The 15,665-nt window shown below is 35.8% G+C and overlaps 2 protein-coding genes and 1 long non-coding RNA gene across 21 annotated transcripts in view; 2 read left to right on the top strand and 1 right to left on the bottom strand.

Annotated features, from left to right (window-relative positions):
* LOC139968646 (long-chain-fatty-acid--CoA ligase 1-like) overlaps window positions 1–5,847 on the top strand; it is a 31,349-nt gene extending 25,502 nt beyond the window's left edge. For all 7 annotated transcript variants that reach the window (XM_071972878.1, XM_071972880.1, XM_071972879.1 and 4 more), the window contains exons 18-23: window positions 589–705; window positions 1,615–1,668; window positions 2,247–2,336; window positions 3,149–3,250; window positions 3,723–3,794; window positions 4,514–5,847. In XM_071972878.1, the coding sequence (XP_071828979.1) occupies window positions 589–705; window positions 1,615–1,668; window positions 2,247–2,336; window positions 3,149–3,250; window positions 3,723–3,794; window positions 4,514–4,663 (585 nt within the window). In that variant the 3' untranslated portion in view covers window positions 4,664–5,847. The remainder of the gene's footprint in view (window positions 1–588; window positions 706–1,614; window positions 1,669–2,246; window positions 2,337–3,148; window positions 3,251–3,722; window positions 3,795–4,513) is intronic.
* On the bottom strand, window positions 3,861–14,122 carry LOC139968658 (uncharacterized). 2 transcript variants are annotated; one of them, XR_011793513.1, is made up of 4 exons: window positions 13,981–14,122; window positions 6,207–6,403; window positions 6,081–6,108; window positions 3,861–4,597 (listed from the first exon to the last, which is right to left on the bottom strand). It is a non-coding gene; the product is annotated as an uncharacterized lncRNA (long non-coding RNA). The 2 variants fall into 2 exon arrangements; XR_011793512.1 differs by lacking the exon at window positions 6,081–6,108 and having other exon boundaries at window positions 6,197–6,403.
* Window positions 14,123–14,186: 64 nt separating this feature from the next.
* LOC139968642 (scavenger receptor cysteine-rich domain-containing protein DMBT1-like) overlaps window positions 14,187–15,665 on the top strand; it is a 36,856-nt gene continuing 35,377 nt past the window's right edge. For 7 of the 12 annotated variants that reach the window (XM_071972849.1, XM_071972848.1, XM_071972854.1 and 4 more), the window contains exon 1: window positions 14,187–14,419. In XM_071972849.1, the coding sequence (XP_071828950.1) occupies window positions 14,371–14,419 (49 nt within the window). In that variant the 5' untranslated portion in view covers window positions 14,187–14,370. The remainder of the gene's footprint in view (window positions 14,420–15,665) is intronic. The other 5 variants (XM_071972853.1, XM_071972847.1, XM_071972856.1 and 2 more) reach the window with 2 other exon arrangements.

Genomic DNA, 15,665 nt, shown 5'->3' with positions numbered 1-15,665 from the left:
GACTTCCACCAGTTTCCATTGAAGCTGCTATTACCCTGTGGCACAGAAAAGCTATGAAGCATTTGTTCTCGCTAAAATAAGGAAAAAATGGAGCGATAGACTTGCCTTCTCATTACAATAAAAGCTACTGGCCCAAATGAATAATTCTTGTGGTTAGGGCTAGGTGCACCTGAAGTTTTGATCTTTGTTTTGAAACATCACTTGTCATTCTCATGCTTTTTGCAATCGCAAGGACAACAATTAATGCAAGAAACTTAACACTTTGTGCTCATAGTGTTTTGGTGTGAGGTGTAACATTTATAACTGCGTTGTGATTACAGGATCTATAATATTATAAAGATTACATTATCTTATGTAAACACATAAAAACTGATTCTTCTTCAGTCATTGTCAATCATCTTGATCAGCACTGATCATTACTCTTTATCATGAAAGCTAATGTTTGGGTAACTTTGGTCCTCTGAAAAACGATGGTCAAACCATCGCCTTCCAGGCTTTGTTCACAAATTATTCGATGGAAATGATTAGAATGATAAGAACCAAAATGGAAGATAGTGGAATTTTTGTTGTTTGTTCCCATTTGTGCAGATCTGCTTTAAGGGTCCAAATGTCTTCAAAGGTTATTGGAAAGACCCAGAAAAGACAAAGGAAGCAGTGGATGAGGATGGATGGTTACATTCGGGTGATATCGGAGAATGGCTACCGGTAAGCTGGTTTATTCAAGATAACTGTAAACACTGCAATGAATAGCGCTGTGAAATGAGATGTGGGGTTTGGGAAAGTGGGACAAAACAAAACAAACCCTTTGGAGGTTCTAACTTTATTTGTTTCATTTTTATTCCTGTTTTATTTATTTCTTGTGTCAAGTTAACTTCACATTGAGCCTCTTGCTCTGTGAGCTATACAACCATTCATCTTTCTTCTCTCAAGTGTTGTCACAATGGAAGGGAGGGGGGGGGGGGGGGTGGAGGTGGAGGAGTACTTGCATTCATCTTGCTTTGGTAATTGCAAATACATTAAAACCTGGATTATCTCTTTTATGCAGTTCCTGAATTATCTGGATATCAATAATAGCATGTCTTTTTTAATTTAATTTTATAATTGAACAGTTCTTTTTTATTGTATTATACAGGTCGTTGTTGTTATTAGTGTGATTTTGTTACCCTGCCACACCATCGCACTGAACAGAATTTCTCCTCGATGTTCTACTAAAATATTCACAATTCATGAAACCCTGGTCCTTGAGACCACAAAAAAAAAGAGGATTCTGGTCTCAAGTCGCACTATCAAATGAACATACCTTTTAGTTATCGATTCTTAACATGCAACTTGTCTTGTCAGTAAAATGAGCAACGAACTCTCTAGAATGAACTTTTGTGGAGATAATCCCCCCAAAATGTTGCAATGCAGGGCTGTTTGATGTTACTTGTTTGCATTTGTTTATGATTCATTATCTTTGATGATTGACATCTCAAGACAAAGTTATGTTTAGTTGTCTCGTATTTTATGCTATTTAAGTCCTTTTAGCTATTTATGCTATGACTATTTCATGACATAACTCCTGCATTTCTCTGATTAATATTTCTAAAGTCATATTTTTTCCCTTTCATATAGAATGGTACTCTCAAGATTATTGACAGAAGGAAGCACATCTTTAAATTAGCTCAGGTTAGTGCTTTTTTTTTTAAAAACACTTTTACGAAGATTTAAATGTATCTTTGATGAACCTGCAAAATTATCAGAACGAGATTATCAGAAAGATTATGACATTTGGTATTTCAAGGTGTTATTAAGTGATCCACATCTAATATGGACTTGTTTTCCAAACCACATTTGTTATTATATTCTTTCACATTTAGGTTGTATTTATTTGTACATGATATCCAAGCTTGGTAAAGACATCTTCCCATGTTCATCCTTTGTCGTTAGTCCTTTTAGTGGAGTACAACATCCTTGTATTGTCCAGAGAAATTAAATTGAGAAGTAAACTTTGTTTCCTTACAGGGTGAATATCTTTAGTGGAGTACAAAATCCTTGTAGTGTCAAGAGAAATATAATTGAGAAGTAAACTTCGTTTCCTTACAGGGTGAATATCCTTAGTGGAATACAAAATCCTTGTATTGTCCAGAGAAATATATTGAGAAGTAAACTTTGTTTATTTACAGGGTGAATATCTTTAGTGGAGTACAAAATCCTTGTAATGTCAAGAGAAATATAATTGAGAAGTAAACTTTGTTTCCTTACAGGGTGAATATCTTGCACCAGAGAAGATTGAGAATATTTACCTGCAGAGTCTGTTCATCGAGCAAGCTTGGGTCCATGGCGAGAGTTTGCAGGTTAGTATCAGCTATTACCATTTCTTGGGAATTTGTGACATGCCTCAGTGGATTACCGATATCTCAAGAAAAATTATTTACAATACTACTGAAAAATGTAGAGTGAACTTGATTGGTCTGACTTCTATCATCAGAGCTTTTCTAAGTTGCTTACATTAAATCTACTGAAAGGGATGGAATGGTCCTCGGTAAACAAATCTGTAGAATACTCGGTGATGTAACAAATGGACTTGACCAGAAGTAACCTCGGTGTCTGTAGAACTGAAGTGATGGCATACTTAAAAAAACAAGCAAGGCATGGTGAACCCAAAATTGGACCACAAAGTTGTAATAATTTTGTAATTATGCAAGCCCTTTTGGTTGAGCACCCAACTGGACTGCTGTTTAATCTAGGTATGCTGAGACTTTTGTTCTCTCAAGCGCATTTCTCCAACTAACTAACGTTTCACTCTGGCCATCGTAGAATATTGAGAACCTCTGATGTATAGTATTAAATTTGTATCTTTGAACAAAGTGAACCCTTGAAGTTACTTTTTTAATATAAAAGTATACTGATAGAAGCCAACATGGCTCTGAATAGCTGTTTTTGTATGGTAGATGCATTTTATTATTGTACTGAACAGCCAGCAGTGTTTGAAATGGGTACATACATTTGAGTCTGAGGGGGTATTAAGTGAGAAATGGATCCCACTCCACTAAAAAAGCAAAAAAGAGGGACCTCTGCCCCTCCAGGGGGTTAGTACCTCTTGACCCCTCCCCTCTCAGCATTTTGGATACAGTACTGTGGCATTTCTGATTAATTTTCCTTTCAGAGTTTTGCTGTTGCTGTAGTTGTCCCTGACAGAGAGTTCCTCGAGCCCTGGGCTAAGAAGCAGCAGATAACGGGAGATTTTAAAGCTTTGTGCCAACACAAGGTAATAAAACTATTCACTGCTTAGCATTCCTACCTCATAATAAAAAAAGTTTATGAAATATTCAACGAACAGATGAATCTTTTTGATGTGATCTTCAACACAAGAATCAGTTTTTGATTTGCTTCATGTTATTGTTTTGGCAAAAAGTTTCTTTTAACCATATTTTAAGTAGTTTATGAAATATCTTCTTTACCATTGTAACCAGAATGGTGACTTTGGAACTGAGCATTGGCTTAGATGAATTTCTCCTTAAGTTATGAACAAAGGTTAGTGCCCTGCAAGTCCAGTTCAGGCTACTGATTTCATTAATTTCATTATCTCATTTCAGGTCGAGTTGATACTTTATAAGTTCTATATATTTTCTGTCATATGGTGCTGATGAATGTGTACAACCGTATTTTGCTGTCATTGTTGAATGACTTGCCAATTGTGCGATATTTCATGTTTCAATTTTTCTTCTGTTCATTCTTAGAAAATAAAGGAAGCCATTCTCAAGGATTTATCAGAGAAAGGAAAGAAGGCTGGACTCAAGTCCTTTGAACAGGTATGATTTTTGAAAAATTATTAGTATGTTTGGTAAAACCAAGAGTGGAGAAAGAAAACAGATCTGTATAGTATCATTATTTATTTCAAAGTAGTTCACATGGTAAATGCTATCAATGTTTTGTTTTTTCTAGTAAAAAGAGTAATTTCTTTACAGTTCTATGTGCTTATAAACTACTTGAGTTCATGTTCAACCCAGATACAAAAATGGAAAAAAAAAAAAATTAAATGAGTAAGAATCATTCATGTTTCCTTTTAGATGGTGAAATTTGAAGTAAGTTCAAAACTATTTTATCATGATGGAACATGACCTGTAACCTGATAATTAACAAATTAATATTGAAATAAGATTTCTTTGTTTCATTACAAAATTTGAACGTCACCATTATGCCCTTCCAACTGCAGTACCAAATAACCTCTGCATGTAATTAATGCATTTTTGGTTAAAGCAATTCTTTTTGTCCAAAAAAGAGTATTTGTTTGGTGATAAACACAGTCCCTTGGTATCAAAAGAAATCTTTATCTTGACTCTGCCATGTCAAGGTGGGGCTAGGTAAAAGTTCATGTTGCTATGGAATCCCATGAAACCTCTTAAACATCAGTATCGTTTGTGATATGAATCAAGATGTCGCATGATACAAGCAGCTGCAATAAGGAGCCTTCATCTTGGTTTTAACTATCAAAATCGTTAACACTGACATCTTTGCCATCTCCCTCCAGGCTAAAGACATCACTGTCTTCAATGAACCGTTCAGTGTCGAGAACGGCCTGATGACACCAACCTTCAAGATCAAACGGCCAGCTCTGAAGAAGAAATTTCAAACAGAAATTCAGAATATGTATGCAGCTGCAACACAAAATAAAATCTGAGAGTTGTAATGTTCTCTTTTTAATATTTTTTTTTATGGCGATGAAGTACGTATATGATAAAAGATTGCAATTTAGTAACAGCGAGGTGGAAAAGTTACACAGAAATATGCTTTATTATCACAGCCAAAATCTGCTAGACAAATCAAATGTGGTGAGTTATGGTATTACTGTTACAGATTTGTAAAGTTCTGCCTCTCTCAAAGTCATAGAGTAATTGAAAATTCGTTTTTATATCTTTCTTTTTTTAATTTTTTAAATATATAGGCACTGCATTTGGTGTTTGTATCTAAGATAATCACAGTGTACATGTAAAACAGATTTGTTAAAAGTGTGCAATTCACTCGTCTATAAGAAATGCTCCATTGTTCTTTCTGTCACAATCGTGCGTTTTCTTTAATAATAGCCAAAGTAATACTGTGATATGTTGAATGGTACAGAGAAAATTGAAAGAATCATTCACATTGAAATGAATAATATGTAGTCTTAAACTTTCCAAGGGTTTATGAATGTTACAATTTATAAAATTTATAAAATTATTAATGTTTGAACACTAAAACTGCTCTTTTCATACATGCGCTTTTATTTCTGTAGTAATGCGGCCAATTTGTGTAATATTTTACTACAAAAGATGCAATAAGTTATTTTCTGTTTGGTCAAAGGTTTCAAATTTGAGTTTTCAAGTCATTTTGTACTATCTAAAATGAAATGGTGAGCATTTATCGCCGTGGAATTAAGAAAGCAATACAAAATGTCTGTTCACTTGCACCAATGTTTAGAAGAAACCCTATTGGCCTTACTGTAGGTGTAATGTGAACTACAAGCTGTCAATGTAATTCTGCTTTAAGTCTGATCTTTGCTTCTATGGCAATCGAATTCAGTCACCAACATGTAAGATATCCATCCAAAACCAGAAAGCTTTCCAGACCCAAGGAAACTAACTTTTACTGGAGCACATTTTGGTCACACAGTTATCTATATGACTTTTGCATATTGACAAACAGGACAATTAAGTCTATCTTTAATTTCTGCTTAAATGTTAAGACTTGTCTGTAAGTTTTGCCAATCTTGCTACGATTTGTTTCTGTCAAAACAATTGCTCATTTTGTAATGATGTGGCAAAAATGTAGAGCAATATTTGAGTTATTTTGGAGATATGTAATAAAAAACCTCAAGGAATGTTAAAATTCAGAGTGTTATTACTATTTTATATCTTGTCCTCGTTTTAATCATGACTGGCCATACTGGAATTTCGTTATGACGCACTAAGATATTAATCTAACAGAACAATGCACATAGATTTCACGATGAAACCTAGTTACCAAGCAGAATAGGTTTATCTAAATTCACCTGTAAGACTTCCAGTTTACATATACACATAGATTTCAGAATTGAACTACTGACGATGAAACCTAGTTACCAAGCAAATGAGGTTCATCTAAATTCACCTGTAAGACTTCCAGTTTACATATACACATAGATTTCAGAATTGAACTACTGACGATGAAACCTAGTTATCAATCAGATGAGGTTCACCTAAATTCACCTGTAAGACTTCCAGTTTACATATCCGCCACAGAGAATGTATGTTGGTCCATTAGATCGGATATTTTGTCCTTCAGCTCGTCCACAATCTCGGAATCGATGAAGACATGGGTTTCATCTAAGTCGAGGAGGATGAACTTCTTCCTCAGGACTTCCTTTTCGTCCAAGCTTATTAAAAACTGCTTCATGGCAGGATCACTATAGGGAAAGAGCAAAGAAATTTAGTTATTCATATTTCCATTTGCTTGTGCATTGTTTAAATTGTATTTTGGTTTGAATTTGCTAATTTCTTCCAATTCTTCATGTCTGAAGTTTCAAAAACAGAACAAACTGAGTCGTAGTCATTAAAGAGAGAGTCGATGATGCATCCCAACATTCATTGTCCTTTGTCATGCCCTCTTTTGGCTGGTTATTCCGACTGTTGTCATGACTACCATGTAGCGTCCAAAGGACATACGGAAGATAAAGTACACTAATTGTGGTTGGCTTCTGCCTAAGATCTGTGATAAAGTTTTCTTACGTAAATAATATAGAGATAGCTAGCTAGCTAGAATTAATAGAAAGCTAAAACCAGAACTCACTTTCTAATCTGACAATTCCTCAAGACTTTGAAAGCATTTCATAAAGTGGTGTGCTCTAACTTGATGAAACAGTTTTAAATTAGTGTTTTAATTACATCATGCATCAGAAAAGTATCAATTAAATTTACAGTAGTATCTGTTGTCAAATGGAATGACCAAAGAAAATGTATTTGAGGCTTTCAGCTCAATAGATAATTCACTGAGGATCCTTTGTTTGAAAACCTTACAGTACCAAGATTTAGTATCTATTATAACCAGAAATGGGTTTTAGCTGAGAACTGTGTAATATGGTGGGATATACTGTATTGACTTGCAATCCTAGTAGTTTTCTAGTAGTACAAACACTTAAAATGTATTGGATATTCCAATATTTGGCTCTTGAAATCCATTAAGTTTGAAGTTTTGGGTAAAAGCCTCCTAACACTACTGGTATGAAAAGAACCAAATTCTCAGTTCACCATGAACGGTAAGACATTTTGGGAAAAACATTTCTACCTGCAACAAAGCATGTAAAGTCTGCAAAGGTACTAAGGCTTTATTGCCACATACTCTAAAAATGATAGGATATTTGGTTTGTGTTTGTTAACAATGCATTTTACAGGTGGCTGAAAATCTCATGAATGATCCTTTGGGTCAATTTTCTACATTACATTACTTATATTTCACAACATGTAAAAAAAAGTGAATAGATTTTCTGATTCTCACTTGATACACAATTTCTGTTTTATAGGCGAAAGATGCTCTGCCTGACTAAGCTTTGAAGAACAACAGATCTGTTTGATCTAAGCATAGATATAGCAAGGTAGTAGCAAACATTTAGTGCACCATTTTGTAGTGAAGTTGAAAGAAGAAAACTTGGAAATAGTATTATTTAGGGAGGCTCCAAAGCATTTGCAGTGGCTCAGACCAAGAGTGGAGTTCTCACAGCTTGCAATGGAGGAAAGCACATTTTTCTATGACGGAAACTAACGGTAACCATGAAGGCCTACCCTAACTCTAAAGGTTAGGCCTACTGTACTGAATAGGCTAAAGACATTCCTAATTTGGATATATCATAAATAACATAAGTTTTGACTTCACTGTGTTGTAAAACCAATTGAGAGACTTGTTAACACAATTCAAGCAGGTTCCTCTGTATTGCTATGGTACAACTTTTCCAAGGGCATCATGTATTAAGTACCTGTTATTTTGTTAGTGTTAGGCTTGGTCCCAAATCAATCGTTCTCCATTTAAAATTTCATAAGACATAGCTTATTTACATTATCTGCGTATAGGGCCTACATAAATCATACTAAGTTCTATGATTCACACCATCGGCAATAACTATAACACTATAAGTACCTATTTCGCGAAAGCAACAAAAGTGGTAGAATGGAACTTCGCAATTACTAAAATAATTCGTAACAGGAAATCAATTAAGTATATACCATTCAACTAATACCCCTCTTGTAACGTTCACCATCTCTTTGCTTGGATTTTCTTTATCAAAGTGAAAGTGTGCTGTTTTCGAACAGTGTGAGGATTCCAACCACAATGCGTTGAAACGATACAACCCGTTAAAATGCCAGCGTAACAATAAGCGTTCACATTAATTCCTGAGTGTTTCACGTTGGCGGATTTCTAGCAGATCTCTTCCTAATCTTGGCCAAGTCGTTTGTAATACTCTTTTTCTCGCGTGCAAACTGTCCTAGTATTAATCGAAAGCGTTGTCGGGAGCGTTCTCTGGGCAGTACAGCAAATAGATACGGAAAACAGCTTTGTGAAAAGAAAGCTACAGTAGGCTGTTCATACTAGGGTCTTAACAAGACCAATCTCTGCCGCGTTTCTGTGTAGACTATTAACCCTAACCCTGTCTGACCTAATGGTCTGTGTGTTAGGCTGTATATCCAGTCACTTTAATTGATGAAATGAGCTGCTTATATGCAGGGGAGGGTTGGGGTAGGAAGGGGGCACAACATATCAGATACTCACCGGCCATATCACTTAAATATATATGATGTGTAAGTATGCTACTATTTATTGAGATTTTTTATTGTTAACAGTGCTACAAAAAGATATGGGATACCATTTGAAAAAAAGCATGTACAGACTCAAATAAATAATTCACATAAAATATTAACATTAACAAAGGCTTAAGATATCCAAAAGACAGTTTTTCATCAAAGGGGCACGTTTCATTTGCCAGTAGGGCACATTTGCTATTTTGGAAAATAGTGTGGGTGGGGGGGGGGGCACGTGCCCCAATTCCCCGGCTCCTACCCCCCTGATTATATGGTTATTTTTCAATAACTAAAAGTGTTGTAGAAATACAGCCTTCTATAACATATCACACTAGTTTTGTGCATATAAATTCATCCTTTAATTGATAAAGGCAACGCAGAATTCCACGGCCTGCAGTAATTCATATTAAAACCATATACATGTGTTGCATATAACTGATGAAAACTACCATTCCCTGTTACCTTGAAATCTTTTGGCCTTCGATTGTATCTTCTAGACAAAAAATGATTTGCTTCTGGAGGTCATCTAACTTGGGCATTTGACATCATCTCTTAACAGGACAATATGAGGGCTTATTTCTTTATTTGACATTGCTATAACATCGCCAAACACTTAGAGACCCTCAAAGTTCCAACCTCACCTGGATTTAGGTATTATTCCTCATATGATGTCAAGATGACGTACTCAACATAAATATAATGTTCCCGGATTTCTGGGGTAAAGGTAACTTTACCTTAGAAAGGGTATACATGAATATATCACATGATAGCAGATATTGAACATTGTATCCAACCTTTGAACTGTGACATGATATATTATGTCCTTCAAAGAAAGGATCATGAAAGATAATCCATCTGTTCATGATGGCTATTGAGATTGATAAACGACCACTGTAAAATTACTGTTAACGACAGTCACATGCGAATCTTTGAAACAGATTTGGAACTTGGCAAAGTTAATAATGTAAGCGAGCTACAAAGCATATGCCTTTTTGTCAAATTCTTTTAATAATGTTAATTTTAGTTTTATATGATCCTTCCCTCGAAATTTGGTTCGTGTAAATAAAAAGTCCTTATACCGGGTTAATAAATTTGGAAACGTGTGAAGGGGTTCATGGCTTGAACAGGATTCAAACCAGCCTGATTGATTAGTTAGAGCTGGTCATCGTACTATTGTTGAGAGATAATATCTAAAAGCCTATCGTAGATTTGTTGAGAGAGAATACCAGCCTACATCTACGAATCGTGACTTGATGATGCATTTAAATTGTCTTGTCGATTCGTTCAAATCTAGCAGATTATTTATGCTATATGGTACTCTTGTGATGGGAATAATAGAATATAGGAACTGGTAACACGTAATGGTGATACCCCGATTAGTGATAGATCATGGATGTAAGCATCAATAGTCCGCAGCATAGCCTATGTGAACGAAGGGGTGGTGGGTGTACGTTCCCTCCGTTGATTAAAAGTGTGTAGACCTAATATCATAAACCTAATTAATAGCCTCAGTATGCCTCAATATGCACCATATTTTACGTCTAAAATGATGATTTTGCTGTGGGAAGTCCCCCCCCCCCAACTCCCCCTTCATGCATTTATTGCATTCAGGGTTTATACGTATAGGAACAGCGGGGAGGTATAAGTGTCCTTTTAATTGACAGATTCTTATAAAGAGACAAAGAAGAAAAAAAACCGATAACGAAGCGATAATATTGGTTTATCAATATAGCGCATCCCATAAAGTGTTTACACTTGGCAGGATGTTTACGCTCATCATTGAACTTTACCTTTAAGAAACAGGTAGGCCTATATTATATACTAAACGCATATACTTGCCTGGTATTCCCGATTACGCAACTAAGACTATTTATAAAGTTAATATCATAGACCAGGGATCGGAAGGTGTTTATTTAAGAGTTCCCAGTAAAGATATTAAACAGCACTCGAGTCTCAAGTAAAGAGATAAACTTGTATAGACCGACCAGTTTGGATATTTGCTCAGTTCCAAAATATGAGACAAGACTGAACAAGAATCAAAATTTCTCTTCAGTACCCGAATCTTCTATATATAATATAACTAAAGGTTGCATGTCAAAATCACTGGAGCTGAAACTCATTGAGTTCATTGCCGAATCAGGTAACATTACAATTAACTAACGATGTTGTAATACTGAGAGACATGAAACCAGTTTATTGAATACATTTACCAGAAACAACTAAACCTACTCAGAAATGTTTTGCTTCGTATTCGTAAGTTGACACAGGGGACGATGTGATTACAGGTTTGGAGTAGGTTCATCGTTCATCGTCACTTTATGGTTCAACGGCGCTGAGTTTAAGTACTACCTATCTCTTACGTCACATATAGAGGCATAAGGTTCTATACTTTCTAGAGCTCTATGCATTGCTAGTCTCATGGATTGACTAATTTTCACGCCAACAGCCTCCTCCCTTTCTAGTTTTGTTTTCCTTTTCATTGTCATTGCAATGCAGAAAATGTTAAGATGATAGGAATTAATACAATTATGCTAACAAAATAAGGGTAGAGTGGGGGGGGGGGGGTAGGTTGTAAATTTGTTAGCGAAGTGTAGCCGAGAGACAGGAATGCGTCAATGGGAAGGTGCAAGCACAATAAACGTGGAAAATCATTGGCTCATTTGTTTTATTTCTCTCTCTTCTTATTAACAACTGGTTGGGCTATTGTTTCTGCATTAGGTGATTGGCACAATAATAAATCGAAGCTAATAAAGTTTTTATCGTAGTTAACTCAAATTTCACGTTTATAAATAGAAAAGGTGCCCGGTAGGAAGGATAAGTAACTCATTTGCACATACGCATACGTTTCATAACTTATTTTGAACTGTTCTCCACGCATGTTCACTCTTATGTGTTGATACTTTACTAGTGTTGTGCATAGTAGATCTGGGAGAAATCTCGAAAAAAAACATCGAAATTTGAATGTAATTAGTCGTAATAAAAACAAAAAACAAACACATACACACACACATACAAACAACTTGAAAGCTCATTCTTATATGTAAAATAGCCATTACATCCATCGTATCAACCTGTATTCTATAGGCTTGGTTATATACCGTTATTGATCCACATATGCCTCAATTAAAGTGAAACAATCCCAGATTCGTGCTTCAACAATCTATAATCATTATAACAAAAACATTTCCAATAGTTATGTTATTTATGTTTACCCTTTGAGAGCTTCATTTTAATTAACTCCCAGAGAAGAATGTTAGTTCACCTCTTAGTGGATTTATCAAGATAAGAAACCCACTAAAACTCCGAGGAAACTCCGAAGAAGCTTTGCTATCAAGCCTTACCAGAATATATAATATAACATGGACCTGTTACATGAGTTCAAGCTGTACAAAAAAAAAAACAAAAAAAAAAAGCTACCAGTTTCAAAATGTGGAATTTGAACTCAGTTGTGTGTCTGAAATTTGGGAAGGAATTCAGTACGGAGCAAGTATGGGTGTGTAGATGTGTGTTGGGGGGGGGGGTGGGCGGTGAGCTGGTAGGGTAAAGCAAAGTCGGGAGATGAAGGTGTGTCCTGGGTAAACATGTAAAAGACAGAAAGACTAATGTACAGTTGCACATAACTTGAATATCGTTTATCTTTATCCGGAATTTCTTATCAGTCAAAGTTACTCAGTATTTTTTTAAGCAAATATAACAGTTAGCACAGCATTAACATTTATCTTGACGAAATATTACAAATATATCAAAGAGTGACTTTATCATACAGACAAAGACCTACAGGAACAAAGATCAACATAGACTTTCGACTTTCCATATCTTGGTTAACAATTTGGACCATACATGACTGGTTTAATTAGCTGTGTCAAGTATAAACCTAAACCATCGCCAAATATTGATTTAAGTCTAAAGTGCATCATCCTTACGATATTGTGAAACCATGATCAACTGAAGAATATCAGGGTGGTTAATCGGGGGGGGGGGGGTAATACCTCAGAAGAAGATCAGGGGTGTTAATTCCTCTGAGAATGGACCTTTTCAACACTGAGTTTGACTTTTTTCGCTTTTTTTTAAAACTAATACTTCCACGCGATTGAATATTTGACATTAAAATTGCAAACGATGTTGGAGCATATATGTACACTTAGTATTTCAGTCTATATGCGGATATACATCGATGTAGTTGAGGCTATTACATTCTGCTGTTTGAACTATAGTTCATTTTAAAGTTCATAGTTATAGTTCGTACTTATAGTTATAGTCCATAGTTATAGGTCATAGTTCTAGTTCATATAGTTCATAGTTCAAAGAACTAAGACTTCATTTGAACTATATATATATATATATATATATATATATATATATATATATATATGTATATGTAATTGAAATGAGTTGGACAAGAACAGTGAAAAAACTTCCAGCCTCCACCGGGATTCGAACCCGGGCCTCCCGCCTTATATGCGGACACCCTAACCACTAGGCTTTGGAGGCTAATTGTATGTCCAGAGGTTTGAAACCGGTAAGGGAGGTCGTAATTCCACTGTAGGCATTTGTCACCTGTATATGTCACCAAAACAGAACTAGTATTGTAGGATAAAGCTAAATACCGTATAATAATAAACTAACAATGAAAGTTGTATTGTTAAGCCTCACATTCACACGTGTAACATATATATGAACTGCATAACTCGTTATAGACCATGCAGTAAAACTAGTAAAATAGTTGACATGTCAGGTTTGAATTGATTCTTGCATCAAACACCTCTAATAGGGACAATTCTTTAAATGCCTGTACTCTTATGTCGTGCTTGAAATCACTCGTACTGACAGTTTCATGAGCAGTCTGACTATCCTGTCTCTATCAGCAAAAAAAAGTTCGGGAACTGTTCATACTGTAAGTACGAGTGCTTTGAAGCATGGTGCAGTATAGAATTGGTATTACTATTAGCACATTATTTTCACACAAGGACGTTTTGCTTATAATTTATGGCGGTTTGACAAAGAAATAAATAAACTATAGCAAACCATAGCTGCATTTTACATGATATTGAATTAGGCATGTTTATGTGTTAAGTTTTATGACTCAAACCGGATGTATACTAAACGCATATCAAATGATAAGGTTGATGAATATGATCTACTTATGGTTAACATATGCACAAAATAACTGATGATAAACAAGCTCAAAACTTACAAGCCACTCGAAGTAAGTTGTTCGTAGAAAATACCTGCCACGGAACTTCCCTCCTTCATATTTAGATCACAGTAGATAACTATACGTTTGCTTTCCAGTTAATATGTTAAACATCAACGTGAACCTATTGTTAAGTTCTGTCCATACTAACCTATAGCAGTAAATTCAAAGCATATGAAAAGTGAGACATCACGTTCATTGGGTCTATACATGCGTTGAACGTTAAGTTTGTTAGTCGTGTGCATGCAGAGGGATTTCACAAGACATCACTTTTTTTCTGGGTATCGGAGCACAAAACTATACCCTACCCTGCGCTCTTCTGGATAACATTAAAACAGCTCAAACCTATCATCAAGCCTGTTCAGGTACAATCATCGTAGACATCTAGTCATGATATTTGTAGCTGTACTGCTACTTCAGGCAGTTCTTTGTCCTACTGGTAAGTAACAATTAATATCCACTAAGCCTTTTTGTTTTTCAAGTCTTTTTTTTCTCCCATGGTTTACAGTTTGATCGACAATTTTCCATACCTGCTCTGAGAGAATTTTTAAAAAGAAATACAAAATACAAATAATCATGGGCGCATCCGCGTAAACTTTCGGGTGGGGGTAGCCGCCAGAATATGATCAAGTCTAAAAGGGGGGGGGGGAATGTTCAGCTCCACCCACAGGCAGACGGAATGTTACAAAATATCTTTGTGTAAAGTAATTTAATATACAATATATTTATGAGCGGTACAACCTAAACAGTTGAAAATTCTTTAACGTTACATCAGCATTCATTGTTGACCGTAAACTTCCCACAGTCGAATAAAGCACATTTAAAAGCGAAAATTTAACATTTCAAAACGTTTGAATGTCTCTTCATTATTTAGACACTTGATGATCAACATTGCAAGTGTAATGTCACGGCTGATTTTCCTTCAAATTTAACATATTTGGCTAATCTATTTAACTGGACATAACTCTTTTCAAGAACTGAGCCAGCGAGGAGCCCAGAGAACCCGGGACTTCTTTTCTGAAATATTTCTGGCACTAAAAGTTAGCTATACACATGAAATTGTAGAAAGCACGATGCCGTATATAGTGGAAAATTAAGCACGATTCGCGAGTGACCATTTCTTATTTTTTTACCGATGTTTTTGGTGCAATTTTCGATATTAAAACGACCACCTCTCTCCCTCGAGAAAATCAGGATCCGCCACTTCCTTACAGCCGATGAATTAAGTTAATTAATTCGCCATTGTTGTTCACTATGTGGATAGACCTGCATTCTTTTGTTCATTTGTTAGTTTGTTAATCAACATGAAGGGAGTTCGTTATCATAATGTAATGTGACATTTTAACCTCTTGGCACGTCAATTAGGCGTTTATTGTAAAGGTTAATAATTGCCAACATAATATGCTATTGAGAAAATGGTTATACGTAAATACTCATTTCTGTGTGCACTCTCCCTACCCCACCCCAACTGGATCCGCGCTCTCGTTTATAGACACGAATTTAGTGACTGAATCCTCAAAGACTTGGACCTGCTCATCAGAGGCGGTACCAGAGCTCCCAGAATAGCGGGGAGGGGGGGGGGGGGGAGGGGAGGAGTGGTTCGGGAGCAAATATTTTCGAAATTAGGAAAGGCACCCGTATAAAATTGCACATGAGGGGCAAATCTAAGGGAAAAAGCCGGAGGC

The sequence above is a fragment of the Apostichopus japonicus genome, chromosome 6, assembly GCF_037975245.1.
Source record: "Apostichopus japonicus isolate 1M-3 chromosome 6, ASM3797524v1, whole genome shotgun sequence".
Taxonomy (NCBI): domain Eukaryota; kingdom Metazoa; phylum Echinodermata; class Holothuroidea; order Aspidochirotida; family Stichopodidae; genus Apostichopus; species Apostichopus japonicus.
This window is presented reverse-complemented; position numbering and strand designations above follow the sequence as displayed.